This window comes from Marmota marmota, unplaced genomic scaffold (genome assembly GCF_001458135.2).
Source record: "Marmota marmota marmota unplaced genomic scaffold, marMar, whole genome shotgun sequence".
NCBI lineage: Eukaryota > Metazoa > Chordata > Mammalia > Rodentia > Sciuridae > Marmota > Marmota marmota.
In genome coordinates, this window is record NW_026000249.1 from 29,087,974 (window position 1) to 29,105,663 (window position 17,690).

Consider the following 17,690-nt stretch of genomic DNA (forward strand, 5'->3'; position numbering starts at 1 on the left):
CCTCACAGAGTTGCTGAGGCTGGCTTTGAACTCTCAATCCTCCTGCTTCCACCTCCCAAGCTGCTGGGATTACAGGCCTGCGCCACCGCGCCCGCCTAACTACTCTTAATTAAATGATGGCAAGCATTGCAAAGATGCACAGCAGCAGGACAGACTCCAGAAACTTCAGAGAGTTTTCACTTTTGCTTTAGAAAAAAATATTAGCAAACATCAGAGGGAATTTATGCAATAGACATGAAATAAGGTTTATGTGTTGGGGGTTATGAGAAGTGGCAGAGTGCTTCTATTAATTTTAAATGATTTACTAATAACTAAAGTGTTCAGACTTGATAAAATTAGATTTCTGTTCTCTGTTCTCCTTTTCAGACTCCCACTGGTTTAACTACCATAGGAAGATAGTGCTTGAGGCAAGTCTGACTCCCCAGCTGTACACGCTTGGCTTTCATTTGGTTAGTAGTTCACTGATTGACTAAAAATATCATATATAAAATTGGTCTCATAATTCTTTAGGTTGTAACTATTCATTTGATCTGAGGCCCACTTGCCACTTCGCAGGATTCTCCAAATTCATTGCAAATGCTCCAAATAACATACTGAACCCAAAGCCCAAGGTGCAGTCTGTACTGACAGGGAGCCTCTCTGGGCCTCAGTTTCTTCAACCTTAAAACAAAAGATCTCAACTCAGACATGGTTATGAAATTCTAGTTCAGTTCTATGATACTTGATTCTGGGAAGCTGCTCTTAAGAAAACTTGGAGTGTGTTTGCCTCTATTCTCAGTACAGCAAATAAGCCACCCAGAAGGGATATTACAGATAAGTTTATGAACACATTTGTACTAATATTTTATTGGGTTCCCTCTATCACTGTGTCACATAAAATTAAGTAGCTATGGGGAATTATACCTTTGAACTTAACTGCAGCCAATCATGCTTCATAAAGCTGAGGTGTAAGTAGTTCATGAAATAATCATAAGGAAGTAATATATCTACATATATATATATTGCACATCAACTTCCTCTCACTACAGAAATAGAGAAATGAGGGCTTTTTTTGAGGAGGTGGTTGCTACATTTACCATAACTATTGAATTTCTTCAATGCTCAGTTTAATTTCCTTTTTCCCCCCACTGTAGTTGGTGTCAAGCAAGAATCTATTTACATTGACTAAGGATACTGGAAGCGTGAAGATCAGAGAGTTGTAAGTCTGAAATTTGCATCACGACCTTGAACCATATAACCTTAACTGGCATAAACAGACAGGTAAGGGTAATTATTTATTAATTATAGCTTATAAATTTGTTTTATAAGAACTCTAACAGGTATAAACTGTTTACACTTTGAAAACTGATCATTAGGAAAGGTAATGAGTGTATTTATGTAGATAAATATTAGTAATGAATTGTAGAACTTACTTTTTTCATTTGTCAAATCAGTAGACACAATGTCTACACGAGTAACTTGACAGGCATTCTACTGAGGCAAATGCCGACTTGACATTTTCAGGAAAGCAATTCTGTATCTGTAACATGTCATTTTGATTCTATTTAAATGTAATAGTATTTCCCAAATTTTGAAAACAATTTAGCTAGTAGCTTTAAAAATCAAAGTTAATTTTAAAGGACAGGTACACAGGAGACACAAATTTGTGAACTAAACATTGTGAACTAATTATCCTTTGCTACCTTGAGGTTCCTGCAGAGACTCACATCATCTGTCCGATGAAGCTAGCTTCTGCCAGAGTCTTTTACCTTCCTTTTGTTCAGGAGCTTTTGCTATTGATATTCATAGTGAGGCACCTTTCCTTTTGCTGTTTTTAGTATGTTTTGTATTATCCACACAAGGCAGGGGCTGGTGTTTTTCTTTAATATCATCATGAAAGGAAGCTCCATTCCTTATGGAAAATCAAAATCTACTTTGAGCAGATAAATTTTTCTTAAGAAATAAACTGGCTCACTTCATTCTCTATTTGACTGATTTTTAAATCAGTGAAGTTACAGATTAGGTTTTATATAACTGCATCTACACTGCAATTCTCCAGATACAAACTCATTCTGAAGCATATGGACTGTTTTCTAAATAAAAATCACAACAAAATAAATAAAATGATGAAAACAGTGGTAGGCATTAATTAAGGGTCTCAGTGTTTGAACCTACTCTGCACAGCTCTTAAATTTTTGTCTTTGAGTGTGGATTGTGTGGCTTAAAAAGTCATTTTGAAATTATGATATCATATTTGGAAAAAATGCCTAGTTTTGTAAAAATTGACATAATTTTAAAGATGCAGAAAATTAATAAAACCATGATCTGAAGAGGGGTACAGACTAAAAAAGCCCTGAGGGGCTGAGGGCTGAGACTGGTGTATGGTAAAATTTTCATGCTTATCAAAATAGAACGCAATGTTTTTGTTTTGTTTTAAAAAATTGAGAAACCCTGCTGTAGACTGTGAAAGAGTGGAGAATGTGGTGCCCAAAAAGCAATGGTGAAAAACAGAGAAATGTGGCACATTCTAAACAGAGATTATGATTTTTATTTGGCCAGAATCCAGTAACTTGTCTTTGTTATTATTGCCTAAAGAAAATAAGGAAATAAGGAGAAAAGTAAGAATGAAAATGGGTTTGTCATTCTTTAGCACTTCATGTGTACTATGCAAGAAAGATTAAAAATAAGACTTCCAAAAGCAAAAAACTATACCTGCGTTTATCCTGTGATTAGAACAGCATATCCTCCAAACAAATTTAAAACTCTGAAGAACCCAGATACTAAATTACACATGAGGACACATGAGGGCGCTCTAGTCAACAAGCACAGCAACTACAATTTTGACATAATTTTAAAGTCAACTTCTTATTGAAGTATGGCAGTTTAGCATTAACTAGTTGAAATGAGAAATTACTGATGCCCTTTGGCAATGATCCTCGGATTTTGGAGTCTATCCTTGGTCGCTATGATTTTCTTTTTTAAATTCAGGTTCTTAGTTTTTGTTGATGAGGAATTGAATTTACTTCTGAACTATGAAAAGGGACTCTTTATAGTATTGGATTATAGAGAAGTGCTTTAACCTAGCCAGGAAAACTATTTGCATGTAACTAATATATTTTAAAAAAAGTCTTATCTTTTTGGTACTAGGGATTGAACTCAGGGGCATTTACCACTGAGCTACACCCTCAGGCCTTTTCTGAGATGGTCTCTCATAAATTGCAGAGGCTGGCCTTAGACTTGTGATCCTCCTGCCTTGGCCTCCCCAGTCACTGGGATTACAAACTGTGCACTGCTGAGCCCAGCTTATCTCTTCTTAAATGTGGAACAAAATACTTTTGTAACACCTTCCTTTGACCAGCACGTATTGTTGCATGTACCTTAAATTTTTTAAAATTACATTTCTAGGCAAAATGTGTCATCACTTACTTATACATTGCTTTATGATCTAAGAACTGTAAATTCTGCCAAAGTCAGGTGATAAATCTCAGGCATTTATATCCTTGCATCAAATTTTGTTTTTTAGACAAAAGCACTATCCGTCATAATAAGAACACTCCATTTGTATTTCAACTGGACAATTGTGATTAGAAAAGGTAAGAAGCAAGCCATCTGCACGTTCGTTTTCCATCCAATACATTTTGTAACTATTGCTTTTTTTATGATCTGGCTTACATTCTATCCATAATTTGAATATTAAATATCTGCAATTCTGTTCTAGCTCCTGGGACAAATTCAAAAAAATCTGATATAAATGAGGAACAATTCAACATGCATTCAACCATCTATGATCTCTTCCACGGCTCTGCCAATCATTTATACCTTGCTTTGTATTGTTGGTCTCTTTGGAAACTCACTTTCTCAGTGGGTGTTTTTAGCAAAAATAGGCAAGAAAACATCAACGCACATCTACCTGGCACATCTCGTGACTGCAAACTTACTTGTGTGTGGTGCCATGCCTTTCATGGGTATCTATTTCCTGAAAGGTTACCAATGGGAATATCACTCTGCACAATGCATAGTGGTCAACTTTCTGGGAACGCTGTCCATGCATGTGAGTATGTTTGTCAGCCTCTTAATTTTATGTTGGATTGCCATAAGCCGCTATGCTACCTTAATGAAAAAGGATTCCATGCAAGGACCTACATCCTGTTATGAGAAAATATTTTATGGCCATTTATTGAAAAAATTTCGCCAGCCCAACTTTGCCAGAAAACTGTGCATTTATATATGGGGAGTTGTCCTGGGCATAATTATTCCCGTTATCATATACTATTCAGTCGTGGAGGCTACGGAAGGAGGAGAGAGCCTGTGCTACAATCCACAGATGGAACTAGGAGCCATGATCTCTCAGATTGCAGGCCTTATTGGAACCACATTTATTGGATTTTCCTTTTTAGTAGTGCTCACGTCATACTACTCTTTTGTCAATCATCTGAGAAAAGTAAGGACCTGTACATCCATTGTGGAGAAAGATCTGACTTACAGTTCTGTGAAAAGACATCTTTTGGTTATCCAGATTCTACTCATAATTTGCTTTCTTCCATATAGTATTTTTAAACCCATTTTTTTTGTTCTGCACCAGAAAGGGGACTGCCAGCAATTGAATTATTTAATAGAAATAAAAAACGTCCTCACTTGTCTTGCTTCAGCCAGAAGTAGTACAGACCCCATTATATTTCTTCTATTAGATAAAACATTCAAGAAGATACTATATAATCTCTTTACAAAATCTAATTCACCGCATATACAACCATATGGTTGACTTCTGGATGGAAAATGCCATGAAACAGGAAGTATTCATGTGACTCTGTTAGGGACACTAACCTAAATGATTAACATGTCATAGCTTGGTTGATGGCAGGCACCAAGGAAGCCTCTCTGTTTTTTTAAAATAAGTAAATATATCCATAAAACTCGATTTATGCTGAAAGTTGAGATGGCAGAGATTTTCAGAGGTGAAAGTCAAACATACTGAAAGGATACCACTGTATATGAAACCAACCGACCATTTTCTGTTTGAACTCTATTGTGGATCTTCTGTTCAGAACACAGTATTTCATGACTGTAGGATAAAGAAGCAAATGGTTTATGGATGTCTGCTTTGTATGAAGAATACAGGAGTCCATCTTAGAATGCAAAGGTTAGCATTTGTTTGTTGGTAACATAAAAAACTTTAGGAATGAGTACAAGAAAAAAAAAAAAAAGAAATGTCCTCACTTAAGTCTTGTCAAAGTGCATGAATAATACAGTATAAAAATCCAAGGTTTTATAAACATTTTTATTTGAAATTATTTGACTCATGTTACTGGGAGAGGCAATATTCATTGAGCAGATATTACAAATATGCTTAAATATTTGGATTAGGCTTTGTCAAAATAAAAAGCTAAAATAATGTCATATGCCCATTTTCATCACATTGTGTATTTTCCTCTATATCTAATATAAAAATGTTACTAATGATTGGGCTGAGATTGTGGCTCAGAGGTAGAGTGCTCGCCTAGCAAGGGTGTGAGCCAGGTGCGATTCTCAGCACCACATAGATTCTCTCTCTCTTTAAAAAAAAGTACCTGGCACGTAGATATGTTCAATTAATTTTGTGAAGTGAATGTATGATAAAGCAGCATTCTAGTTAAAAAGATTGGTCCCTAATTCAGACTCCCTGGGTTCAATCCTGGTTCCATATCTTATTTAGCTGGACAATCTTAAGCAAATTACTTACCCTTTTTACATGTTAATTTATTCATTTGTAGAACAGAAAATATTACCTTATTCATAGGTAGTATTTTAAATCAGATAATGTTGCTTGGCACTTGCTATGTGCCAGGTACTTTGCTTACATGCTTAACACGTATTATTTTAATCATCACAACCATCAATCATCACCATAAAGTATGCCAATTTACTTGCTGATGAAAAAACTGAAGTGCATAGTTAAGTAAGCCCTGATTTTCTCCAGTATCTAAGTAAATATTAAGAAGTAAGCATTTCTTAATGGTCATTTCTTTCTTCCATGTAAATCTAGTCAGTAAGACAAATGATGGTGACTGCATTCTGTTATCATATACATTATAATTTTTTAAAAAAGTAAAAAAAGTAAATGTGTTTGGATCAAAAGCATCTTTGGAGTTATAATCAGTTTTCTATTAACTTTTTTCTCCACATGGTAATTCCTTCAGTGATCAAGGAGAAGTTTAAAGTAAGTTCACATGATACTTCCAAGTCTTTAATTTCATAGCGTGTTTTGTTCCTGAATTATAACTGTAGAAGCAATTCACTGTATAGATTCTCTAAGAGCCATGTTTAAAATCATTAGAGGTGGTTCTGACACTTTTGTGTGATTTTCATTAAAAACCAATACTAAAAAAGTAAATATTTGTTTTCCTTTTTATTTCAGTGTTTAACTGAGAGATTAAAATGTTCAGAGAAAAGTCTGAACACATTCCAGCTTTCAGTATTTAACAGAATATATCTAGTCTTTTATAGTAGCCATCGGATTTCTGGTTCAGTAATTTTCAGAGACAGAGAAGACCTGGAAATCCTAAGTGTATGCTGGCTGTAAATGGAGGTGTCCATTCTAGTGACTTTCTAGACATGTGAATCAGAATAACTCAAAGTCCACCACAAAAGTTCCTGAGATGCCCAGAATTTTCCACAGTTATAATAAGCAATAAGAGGAACTGAGATGATCAGTAATTTTCATCTGACACTATACTATATTAAATTTCACTGTACTTAGGAGTTTAAAAAATATGTAGCTTCTAAAAATAATTTAAAAAAATCACTTTATAGATAATCTACCCACTACTTTAAATAAAAGATGTTATTAAAGTAGAGTTTCCTGGGCTGGGGCTGTAGCTCAGTGGTAGAGGGCTTGCTGAGCACACATGAGGCACTGGGTTTGATCCTCAGCACCACATAAAAAACAAAGGCATTCTGTCCATCTACAACTATAAGAAAGTTAAAAAAAAAAAACAAAACAGTAGAGTTTCCTACATTTAAAAAGGCAGCAAAAAAAGGTAAAAAGGTGTGCACAATTTCTCTGAGTTACTTATTCTTTTTTCATTGGTCCTTTTTAGTTATACATGACAGATTCCATTTTGATAAAATTATACAAGCATGAGCTATCTTATTCTAATTAAGACTGCATTGTGGATGTACACAATGGTGGGATTCACTTAGATATTTCAAATTATTCATTCTGATAGAAAATGCCATGTATTGAACTATATACTGAGCTTACATATTATAATCATTTTTTATTTTGAATTTTTTATGATCATGTTTATCTTTATACCACAGATGCTTCCCTAAACAGCAGATTGTAAACCATGTTGAGTTTTTTTTTGTTTAAATGGAATTGAAAAATTGGCTATTTAATGTCACAGTGTATGTTTTATATAAAAAATCCTTTTCTAAATTTACTCCAATTTTAAAGTTTGGATTTCAGGAAAATGATATTTTTAACTTGTTTGTGAGTTGTAGTCAACCACAAATTTGGGATTTCAAAAATCCTGAATTTTGACTTACAGGTCAACAGGATTTTCTTTTAACTAGGAAACAGACATGACATGTTTATTTCCCCTTTCATTCTTCCTATATACATACTTTCATTAAAGCAGATTTCAAACTATTAATCAGGAACACAAACCATTAAGACTATATAAACAAAATTCAGGATGACTACCCAACCTGGAAGTGAGTTTGTCCTCTGTGGGTGGAAGAGGAAGATGGTCCATCTGGTTCTAATTTGGTGAGGACTCTTGGCCTATCCCCTGCTTTGCAGATTGCAAGGGTGGAAGCTGTTATAAGTAAACATGTGAAGACCACGGAAAGAGAAGCTTGCTGGCAAATCATAAAAGGAACACAAAAGGGACATTGGTAATTTGTTAAGCATTTCAATTATGCAGCGTAATGCTTGGGACCTTCCTCTGATGGTCCCCAAATTCCAATGGAATTGATATCATTGGAGAGAGTTCCTATAGCTAGAAAGGTTTTTACACCTGGCAGAAAAACCTCTTTGGCCACATGATACCACCCCTGGTTCAGGAGAGAAGCAGTGAAAGGAGCCACTTCTAACAAGAAAAACATTTATCCCTTTTCCCCCATAAATCAAGGAGTTTTGGTATTTAGAAGGGTAGATGGGAGGATAAAAAGCATACACAGGAGTTAGAGATGCAAGATAACATCATATTCAACAATCTTACAGAAGTAATGCCTGAGGATTAACAGTGTGCTTTTTTTTTTTTTTTGGTGCTGAGGATCAAGGCAAGCACTCTACCAACTGAGCTATTTCCCTAGCCCCAACAGTGTGCTTCTTATCATAAGGAATAAAAGAAGTAAGTTTGGGTTCTAATGAGAAAAATTTATTTTATACAATATGAAGGACTTTGGGGAGTCATGGTCACAGATATCAAAGAAATGTCAGCAACCAAAGGCAAGAGGAAGGAATACTTTAAGAAATCCACAATGCTGTGGCAAGCAGTGTTATATGATGAACAGGCATTTATAATATAAGTCAGACCATCAGAAGGTGAAAGGAGAACTGAGACCAGAAGGGGAGCGAAGGGCAGCCAGGCGTGTTGACACATGTTGTGAGGAAAACCATTTATAGGAAGCATACCCAGAAACAATTGGGCGGGAGGCCTCTGGCTAGTGTATGTGCACCGTGAGTTTCCACAGTTTTGAGAACTAAAAACTGAGCACCTAAACCTCCTGGGCATAGGCCCCGTTCAAAATAGAAAGCAGTGTAGCAAGCAGTTGTGCTCCCAGAGGAGCTGCTTCACTTCAACTTTATTAAAACTGTACCTGAGTAGGTCAGAGTGACAGAAAGGCCTACGGAATGCTGAGGTTCTGCACATCCAGGTGGTGCCTTGTGGGGCTGCCTGCAAGAGTTAGGAGAGCCCAGAGAATTCCACAAACTATGTGCTTAGCAGAGCCAGCAAAGGCAGGCAAGGAGCCAGCAGATGCATTTACTTGGACGACTGTGCAAATTTTCTCCAAAGTTCTTTTAATTTAGGGATGAGAGGAAGAAAATAAAAACATAATGGAAATTTTCTCATCCTTTCACAAGAAAAAAAAAAGAATTAAGGGAAGAAGATGACAGAAAAAATGGAAATTTGCATGCATGCCTTAATTAATGTCTGAGAAATATTATGACAATGGGTCTTAACCAGGGCCAATTTTGTGCCCCAGAGAACATTTGGCAAAGTCTGAAGACTTATTCAGTTGTCACAACTGAGAGGAGATGCTATTGGCTTGGATGCTGAGAAGTTTTGCTACAATACCCAGGATAGCCTTTCACTACAAGTTTCTGGTCCCAAATGTCACTAGTGTGGCTGTTGGGAGAACTTGTGTTATGATGACATGTCTCCCTGAATTTCAAAGAATTGTACCATTACTTTTTGTTGTATGTGGTACTGGGGATTGAACCCAGGGGAGCTTTACCACAGAACCACATCCCCAGCCCTCTTAATTTTTTAAAAAATTTATTTTGAGACAGGATTTCACTGAGTAGCTGAGTCTGGCCTTGAACTTGTGATTCTTCTTGCCTCAGCCTCCCGAGTCTCTGGAATATAAAGGCATACACCACCATACCTGGCTTATCATTATTTTTAATGCAATTTCATGTGAAATTGCTTCTCCAAAGCAAGCAGGTTCCATTACAGGTCACATGGTCTGTACACTCAAATCTAACAATCCTTTTTAGACTCAAGTATGATGATTTCAAAAAGAAATGCCCAAGTAAAGAAAAAAGTACTATTAATCAATATAATGGTGGGACCTTTGAGAAACTGCATGCTTTTAACTCTTATGGTAAGAATTATGAGAATGGGAAAGAGAGAAATGCATTGTTAGGAAAGGTTTACAATGACCCCTATGTGGGAATACCTCCATAACCAGGTCCTCAATCAAACTAACTTTACCTAAATTACCCAAGTCATATTAGTAAATCCTGTTGACACAACTTTTGAGATATATCTGGAATATAACTGCTTTTCTTTTTGTTTAAACCACTTCCACTGCTGCCTCTCTGGTCTAAGTTGGCTTGGGGAGGGATGCAGGGTGGAGGGGGAGGTTTGTGGCTTGTCTCTTTACTCTCCCCTTTGTTCATTTTGCCCCAGCTATACCTGCTCCTTGCTGTTCCTCCGCTGGGCTACTTGAGTTCCTGTCTTGGCACCTTTGCACTGGCTGTATCTTTACCTAGAACATTCTCGTCTTAGATATCAGCTCAGTCCCTCCCTTGCCTCCTTCAAGTCCTTGCTCAGATGGCATATTGTCCCTATTCTAACACTCCCTGGCCTTGTGGCCCCTCTTTTTATTTCCCTGAGTCCTTTTCATATTCTAGCCTACCCTATAGTTTCCTTATTTCTGCTTATTGATTGTTGTCTGTCTTGGGCTGGGAGTGTAGCTCCAGGGTAGAGCCCTTGTTTAGCACGTGTGAGGCCCCAGGCTTGATCCCCAGCACTGCAAAACCCAAAACAAACAAACAGTGATTATTGTCTGTCTCTTCTGAACTAGAATGTCAGTTCCAGAAAGGCAATGATTTTGTCTGCTTTGTTCATTGACTAATTTCCAACTCCTAGGACAGTGCCTGCCACACAGCAGGCTGTCAGTAAATATCTTTTAGATGAATGTCTTAAGAAAATACACCAAAATTCAACATTGCTGATTAAGTAAATTGTGAGTATTCCATTTACCTATGCAAAATGTATAGATTCCAGGTATTGAAATATCAAGAATAACAACATGAATATGCACTCTGTGTTGAGTCTCCCTGCTGACTTAAAAAAAAAGGTGTTTTTTTTTTTATTAATTTGCAGTTTGAGAATGACTTCTTTTTCCTTCCTCAGCAGGATTCTGGGTGCTTCCTAAAAATTATTTGGCATGTACTTTAGAAATAATAAACTAATCCAATGCAAAACTGAGGTCTTTGCACACACTGTTCCTTCTCTATGAAATGTCCTCTTGTCTCCATGTAACAACCCCATGACTCAAGACCAGGCTCCAACATGACCTCCTCCATGAAATCCCTCTACCTTGTATAATAATTATTTGTTCACCTGTTTATAAAGATGACCACCAACAAGTTCTTCTGTTTTTGTGTACATCCGCACTACTCCAAACAAAAGATGAAAGCAGTGGAAGAAGAGAGTCAGTGAGGGAGGAGGGGAGAGGAAGCGGAAGTACTAGCGACTGAACTGGAGCACATTATATTCCATGCATGTATGATTAAGTCAAAAAGAACCCAAGTATTATGTACCACTACAATGTATTAATAAAGACATTTTAAAAAGATGAATCTATTTTTCCTCCCCTTGAACCCAGGTTAGCCTTATGATCATTTTGGGGGAAGGGGGATTGAACCCAGGGGTGCTCTACCACTAAGCTGCATTCCCAGTCCTTTCTTTCTTTCGTTTTGAGACAGAGTTTTGCTAAGTTGCTTGGGGCCTTGCTAAGTTGCTGAGGCTGTCCTCAAGCTTGCAATCCTCTTGCCTCAGCCTCCATAGTCACTGGGATTACATGTGTGTACTACTGCATTTGGCACTTGATGACCTTTTTTACGACTGATAGGATTAATTGAATGCAGAGGATGTGACACAGTACAAATTCCAGACCCAGGTTTCAAGAAGCCTGGCAACTTTCCTTTTTGCTCTTTTGGAGCCCTGAGCCACTCTCCTGCTGGAGAAGGGGCCATGTGGAAAGAGTAAGAGAACTCACTGAATGAGAGACAATGAAGAGGGCCTGTCTAGCTCCCCGTTGTTCTAGTCTGCTCAGCTGAGATGCCAGAAAACTGAGGGAAGCCTCTGTGGAAACTAGCCATGCTGCCTTAGCCAATGGGTAACAGAACTGAGCTGTCCCCACTAAACTCTGCCCAAACTGCAGAACCATGAGTAGATAATGACAGTTGTTGTTTCAAGTCACCAAATTTTGGTATGTGTTGATCTACAGTAGTTGATGAAAGATACACACTGCCTTATCTCCTTCTCGAGACCATAATCCTTTTAGGTCTCCAAGCACAATATTCTGTATGAAGTAGGCGCTCAAATATTTGTTGAATAAATAAGTCAGAATATAAATTAGAAGGAGAAGTCAAATATAACTACTTTTGGATTTTATTTGGTTTGGAGTTGTCATTATAGCAAATATCATGGCTAATCAAAAGCTGACTATGTTATTGAAAGTATTCCAGTGGAGTGCATTGTCAATCATGATTTATTACATCTTGCTGATACAATTATCTTTCAAGAACAGAATTCATGCAAAACGAAATTGCCTCTTGAGTGAAACAGTTCTAACCCAATGAATGCTATTACATCATTTTTTGAATATATTTTATAATATACATAGATATATTTTACTTTATATGTACCTTCTCATACTCATTAAATGCAAAAGAATCACACAGCATGCTATTAAATTTGATAACTCCCCTCCCTCTTTACCTTTCCATACTCCTTACTCTGTGGTAACTGACAAATTTGTTTTTATAAAAGTGGTAGGCAACCATTGGTTTGTTCAGTATTGCATTCTTACAACAGGATCAATTTCCTATCACCATATTTAAAAAGAACAAATAAGATACTATACACTAACTTACACTAATATGTATTTTGTACATTCTCCAATGATTTTCATTTGCTGTTTTAATATTCTACTAGCTGGTTCTGGAATTGCTCATGCTTTACCTCAGCTTTTAACTACAAGAATTTCTGTTAAAATAAACTCTACTTAATTTTTTTAGCCATTTAAAATACACTGAAAAAGCCAGGCCTTTAGTAGTATGTGTTGAAGGAAGAAGCACCATGTCTCTGGGTGCTGGGGGTTAGAGAGAGGCCAGCAACAAAATATCAAGAGTCTGAAAGTAGAGCTGGAGAGACCTAAGAGGCTCCCTGTTGAATCTCAGTCTTGGAAGGGGCTGGAGGCCAGGAGAAGGGCTCACTGGTCCTTTCTGGATTGCCTTTATATTTTGGTTGAAAATGTTAAAGAGCCAGGGACTGAGAGTTCTCATTAACTTGATACTAGGATGGAATGGGCAGAAAGAGTGAATAATGATCATACTTATATTCTAAGGGTACAAACTATATTGGATCTATAATTATGATTTCACACTATGTTTAAAAACTACCTGCAAAGAAAATGCAATGCTGACTGTTTTACATTGCAACATTATGAAAATGTAAGTGTGTGGTTAACTTTTACTACATTAACCAAATTCTAATTTTCCCCTCAACTCACTGTAGGATGGAGTTTCATTTTTCCTATTTGTTGGATTTTTCATTTCTTTCTCTCACACAATGGCAAAAGAGGAATAATGAAATGTTAGATTGTATGCAATCTTTAATAAAAAGAAGGAAACTGAAATTATAAGGTGTTCCTATTAAGAATCAGTATAATGACTTTCTCAATATAAAGCAGCTAAATACCTTTTTTTATTTGCAAATAAAATTAGATGTAAGATGCTCTCTATGAAAGTATTAAAAATTTCTGATTATTGTCATTTACTATGTCAATTTCTCTTCATAAAATTAAAATTAGTGATAAGAATGACTTACCTTCACATCTCTGTGAATTATGTTATTATCATGACAGTAGCGTAGAGCTTCCAGTATCTGTCTCATGTAATGGCTGTAGAAAACAAAAAAAAATTAAAGAAATTTAAAGCTGTAAAAATTTTTTATTTTTAAAACTTAATACACAGAGTCCCTAGTTCATAACTCCCACCTTTATTTTAGCTGCCTATAGACATCTTTATGTGAGCAGAAAAGAAAGTGAACTTAATGAAAAAGTTGGCAGACTCATGAATGATGAGCTTAATGAAAAAATAATATGTTCTATATTTTCTAAGCCAGGTCAAGAGAATTTCATAGAGTTCATAAGTAAAATTGCTCTGCAAACTAAAGATTAAAACATAAAACATGAAAAAACTTCTAAAATTCAATTCTATTTAGTTAAACTGGATTGCTATTAAGTAAGCCGTGCACAAACTATCTGGAAGATTCTAACCAAAGGGGGGGGGTCCTTCTGTATGCCACCACAGTGGACATTCTGCCTTGTTCCCATTTACCTCTGAGGACAAATGAGGGAAGAGCCTCCTATGTGTACAATTTCTCTTTGAATCTAATCAGGTTTTAGTTGGGGCACTCTTGAACAAAGCAGGGTTAGTTCTAGGCCCATGTCCTGGGAAGTCTCAGCCCTCACATGGCCAGCTGGAGTCTGCTGAAATTCCTCCACTGGGGACAGGTGAAGAACAAAGAAGGAGTTAACATTTCTAAAAAAGTCACTAAAATGTGGAAACAGGGTCAACTAGCAACAGTGTGTGATCAAGAGTACAAATGATCTTTGACTTATGATGGGGTTGAAGCTGTATAAACCCATCTTAAGTTAAAAATACTGTAAATTGAAAATGCATTTAAACTAAGCATGGTAGCACATGCCTGTAATCCCAGCAGCTCAGGAGGCTGAGGTAGGAGGATTATGAGTTCAAAGAAAGTTTCAGCAATTTAGTGAGACCCTGTCTCAAAATATAAAATAAAAAAGCTGAGGATGTGGTTCAGTGGTAAAGTGGCCCTGGGTTCAATCCCTGGTTAAAAAAAAAAACAACACAAAACAAAACCAAAAACCAAAAAAATATAAACGAAAAACCCCCCAAATCTTCGTTCAATGAAGCATCATGGTCCCTGCTTTACAGAGAAACTCAGCAATATATATGTTTGTGTTCACCTTCCCTAAGGATCAGGAAAGATGGTAATTCCATGCAAGGAAAGAACTGGCCAGCAATCTATTTAAGTGAATCTATTTATTTATTAAATAAGTATAATTATTTAATAAATAAATGAGTCTATTTATTTAAGTAGGCATTATCAGGGGTGGAGAGTGGTGGAAGAAAAGAAGAGGTGACTCAGTCTACTCTCCTTGTCAACTCTGGGTAAAAAAGACTAATGCTATTTGCCATGCAGAAGACACTTTATCTCTGAAATGTCCTTAACAGAATGTTCCTGGCTAAGATTATCTATGGTAAATAAAACCTGGGATTTTTGAGGCATAGATGGCTTCCTGGAGAATGTCACATAAGCTATCCATCTCTCTTGGGTATAAAACAGAGATGTTTCATAATTGAAATGCTTCTCTGTGTATGTAGAATCCCACAAACCTTGGATAGAGACTTAATCTATTCTGGGCCAGGGTGCATTACTGATGCAGGAAGAAATGATGTGGAGAGCTATCCTTGACAGCCCAGGCCTCTTTCTGCTTCAGCTGAGCCTTTTGATTGCCTGTATCCTTGAAATTATTCAGTAAAGCTTGGTACTTGGTAAAAAGATCTCTCTGATTTGCAAGAGTTTGATTTGATACTCTGATTCCATATGTTAGCTCACTCCACAACTCATCACCCCTGAAAGGACAGAGGTAATCACTAATTGGGCTGTACTAAGTGCTGAGCAGATTTTTATTTGATGCCATGCTTTGCTGCTCCTCTTGAAACTCAGCCAGTTGGGGAAAAACAACATTAGCAATTTCATTACTTGGTGTCTCAGAGTCTTCTTGCAGTTGGTCTCACTAGAATACTGATAAAAGCTGAATTTCCTAACAATGAATCTCAGAAACAGAAGGGAGAAAGGAAGGTTAGGAATCATCTGGCCAGACACAGTACACAAAAGGAAGAACCATGTGCCCTTGTTACATGGTCATTGATGATCTGCAATAGGGAACATACCTAATAATACTGTCTGGGCCTCTCCCCTGCTTTTTTTTAAAATTTGTTTTAATTAGTTACACATGACTGTACAATGATCTTGACATATCATACATTTGAATCAGATATGTATATATGTGACTGCATGACCAATGTGATTCTGCAACCTGTACACTCAGAAAAATGAGAAATTATACTCTCCTGCTTTTTTTTAAATAAATTGTATCCAAATCTCTCTCTGAGAAATGTCACTTAGTGGTCTCAATGCTACTCTTTTATGGTCCATTCTGGAAAGTTCCTTTCATAAAATCACCGTTTTAACAGCAAATACAAATGGATTTAAAAGTCAACAGGCTTTCATTTTGAAATATAAAATCTGCCCTTTCTATAAATCTCAATATTGGGAGAGACCATAGTATTCTTTCATTGTACGATGTCACCTTTGCATGAGATCATCCTGCCCAGTCCAGTGGAAAAGAGAGGCTTGAAGTTAAGGGAAAGCTAAGAAAAGGTAAGAAAAAAATGGGGAACAGAGTAAAAGTAATACTGGTTTAATATCAGCTTTGTCAACATATATGCCAGATATCCTGGTTACCATGGCTCAAAAAAGAAAAAAAAATATCTTCTTCCATTGAGGAAAAACATTTTAAAAGAATCACAATTCTGAATTTTTGGCTTTCCTTATTTTATGCTATGCTGCCCTTGGAAAATTGCAATATAGACAAGTAGGATTTTGGGAGGTGGGTACTTAACCCAGGGGCACTTTACCACTGGGCCACATTCCCAGGCTTTTTCATTTTTTATTTTGAGGCAGTCTTATTAAAGTCTTGAAGGCTTCACTAAGTTGCCGAGGCTGGCCTCAAACTTGTGATCCTCCTGCTTCATCCTCCTGAATTGCTGGGATTATAGGCATGTGCCATTGCACCTGGCAAAAAGTAGCAAAGGCAAGTTACTTCAACTTACTTAAAAATACACACAAATGCCAGGCACGGTGGTGCATGCCTGTAATTCCAGCGACTCAGAAGGTTGAGGAAAGAGGATCATGAATTCAAAGCCAGCCTCAACAACTTAGCAAGGCCCTAAGCTTCTAGTGAGACCCTACCTCTAAATAAAATACAAAAAAGGGCTGGGGATGTGGCTCAGTGGTGGAGTGCCCCTGAGTTCAATCACTGGTACAAAAAAAAAAAAAAAAAACCCAAACATATAAGCAATAATATGCAAAAGACTGAGAATTTCATTTTGTCATATAAAGTGATTTACAGCTAGGCCACAAGAAAATCAGGATAGCATTGACTATTTTTGGTATTAGAGAAATTTTTAAGAAATTTTGAGGTACAAGAAAAAATATGAATTTACAATTGTGATAGGAGCCCAACAATAGCAAGCGGGACTTAAAAAGAGCATGACACAAAAGAGGACATTTAGCTTTGGTTTTAACATGTTATCAGGAATCTAAAGAAATAATTATAGTTAACATATATAAACTTTCATTTGCTGTTTCTCTCTAGCCCCAGTAGTGTAGGAAAGCAGCTTTCCTACAGTGAGCATATTCTTTACTCTGTGCTTTAGCCATGGTTGCTCCATCTTTGAGACTGGGGTCCTTGCTCCCTAGACAGGATGATTCAGGGCAATGAATTTGAAGACAGTCAAGTCATTTAGGGTTCAAAGTTGTATTTGGATGGTCTCTAAGTTGTTTCCAGCTATGTCCTTCTATGATGCTATTATTATAAAAGGAATAGTAGGAGGAGGAAGCTGTAATCATTTAATATAACTTTCTCAAATGATAGAAGGTTTTAATAAATCCTAATAGGTTTGTGGGTTTGAACCTTTCAACATATTATGGTTGGTGACTGAGGAGGGATGCTGGGATGTTGTACTCCATGTTTTACTGATTGATGGATTGGTACTGGGGATGGAATCCAGGGCCGTTTAACCACTGAGCCACATCTCCAGCCCTTTTTAAATTATATATATATAATTTGATCATATAAAATATATATATATATATATATATATATAT

At 36.7% G+C, this 17,690-nt stretch overlaps 2 protein-coding genes across 10 annotated transcripts in view; one reads left to right on the forward strand and one right to left on the reverse strand.

Moving 5' to 3' along the window:
• Positions 1 to 17,690, reverse strand: part of Cask (calcium/calmodulin dependent serine protein kinase) — a 224,306-nt gene that overhangs the window by 168,955 nt on the left and 37,661 nt on the right. For all 9 annotated transcript variants that reach the window (XM_048796316.1, XM_015488115.2, XM_015488113.2 and 6 more), the window contains exon 3: positions 13,533 to 13,605. In XM_048796316.1, coding sequence (XP_048652273.1) covers positions 13,533 to 13,605 — 73 coding nt within the window. The remainder of the gene's footprint in view (positions 1 to 13,532; positions 13,606 to 17,690) is intronic.
• Gpr82 (G protein-coupled receptor 82) lies at positions 843 to 6,349 on the forward strand. The gene is made up of 3 exons (XM_015488118.2): positions 843 to 1,260; positions 3,503 to 3,572; positions 3,698 to 6,349. The coding sequence occupies exon 3, from the start codon at positions 3,731 to 3,733 to the stop codon at positions 4,739 to 4,741; it is 1,011 nt and encodes a 336-aa protein (XP_015343604.1). The 5' UTR covers positions 843 to 1,260; positions 3,503 to 3,572; positions 3,698 to 3,730; the 3' UTR covers positions 4,742 to 6,349.

Excerpts from the sequence above, each read along its gene's own strand:
- Gpr82 (XM_015488118.2), top strand. The coding sequence starts at position 3,731 with ATGAGGAACAATTCAACATGCATTCAACCATCTATGATCTCTTCCACG.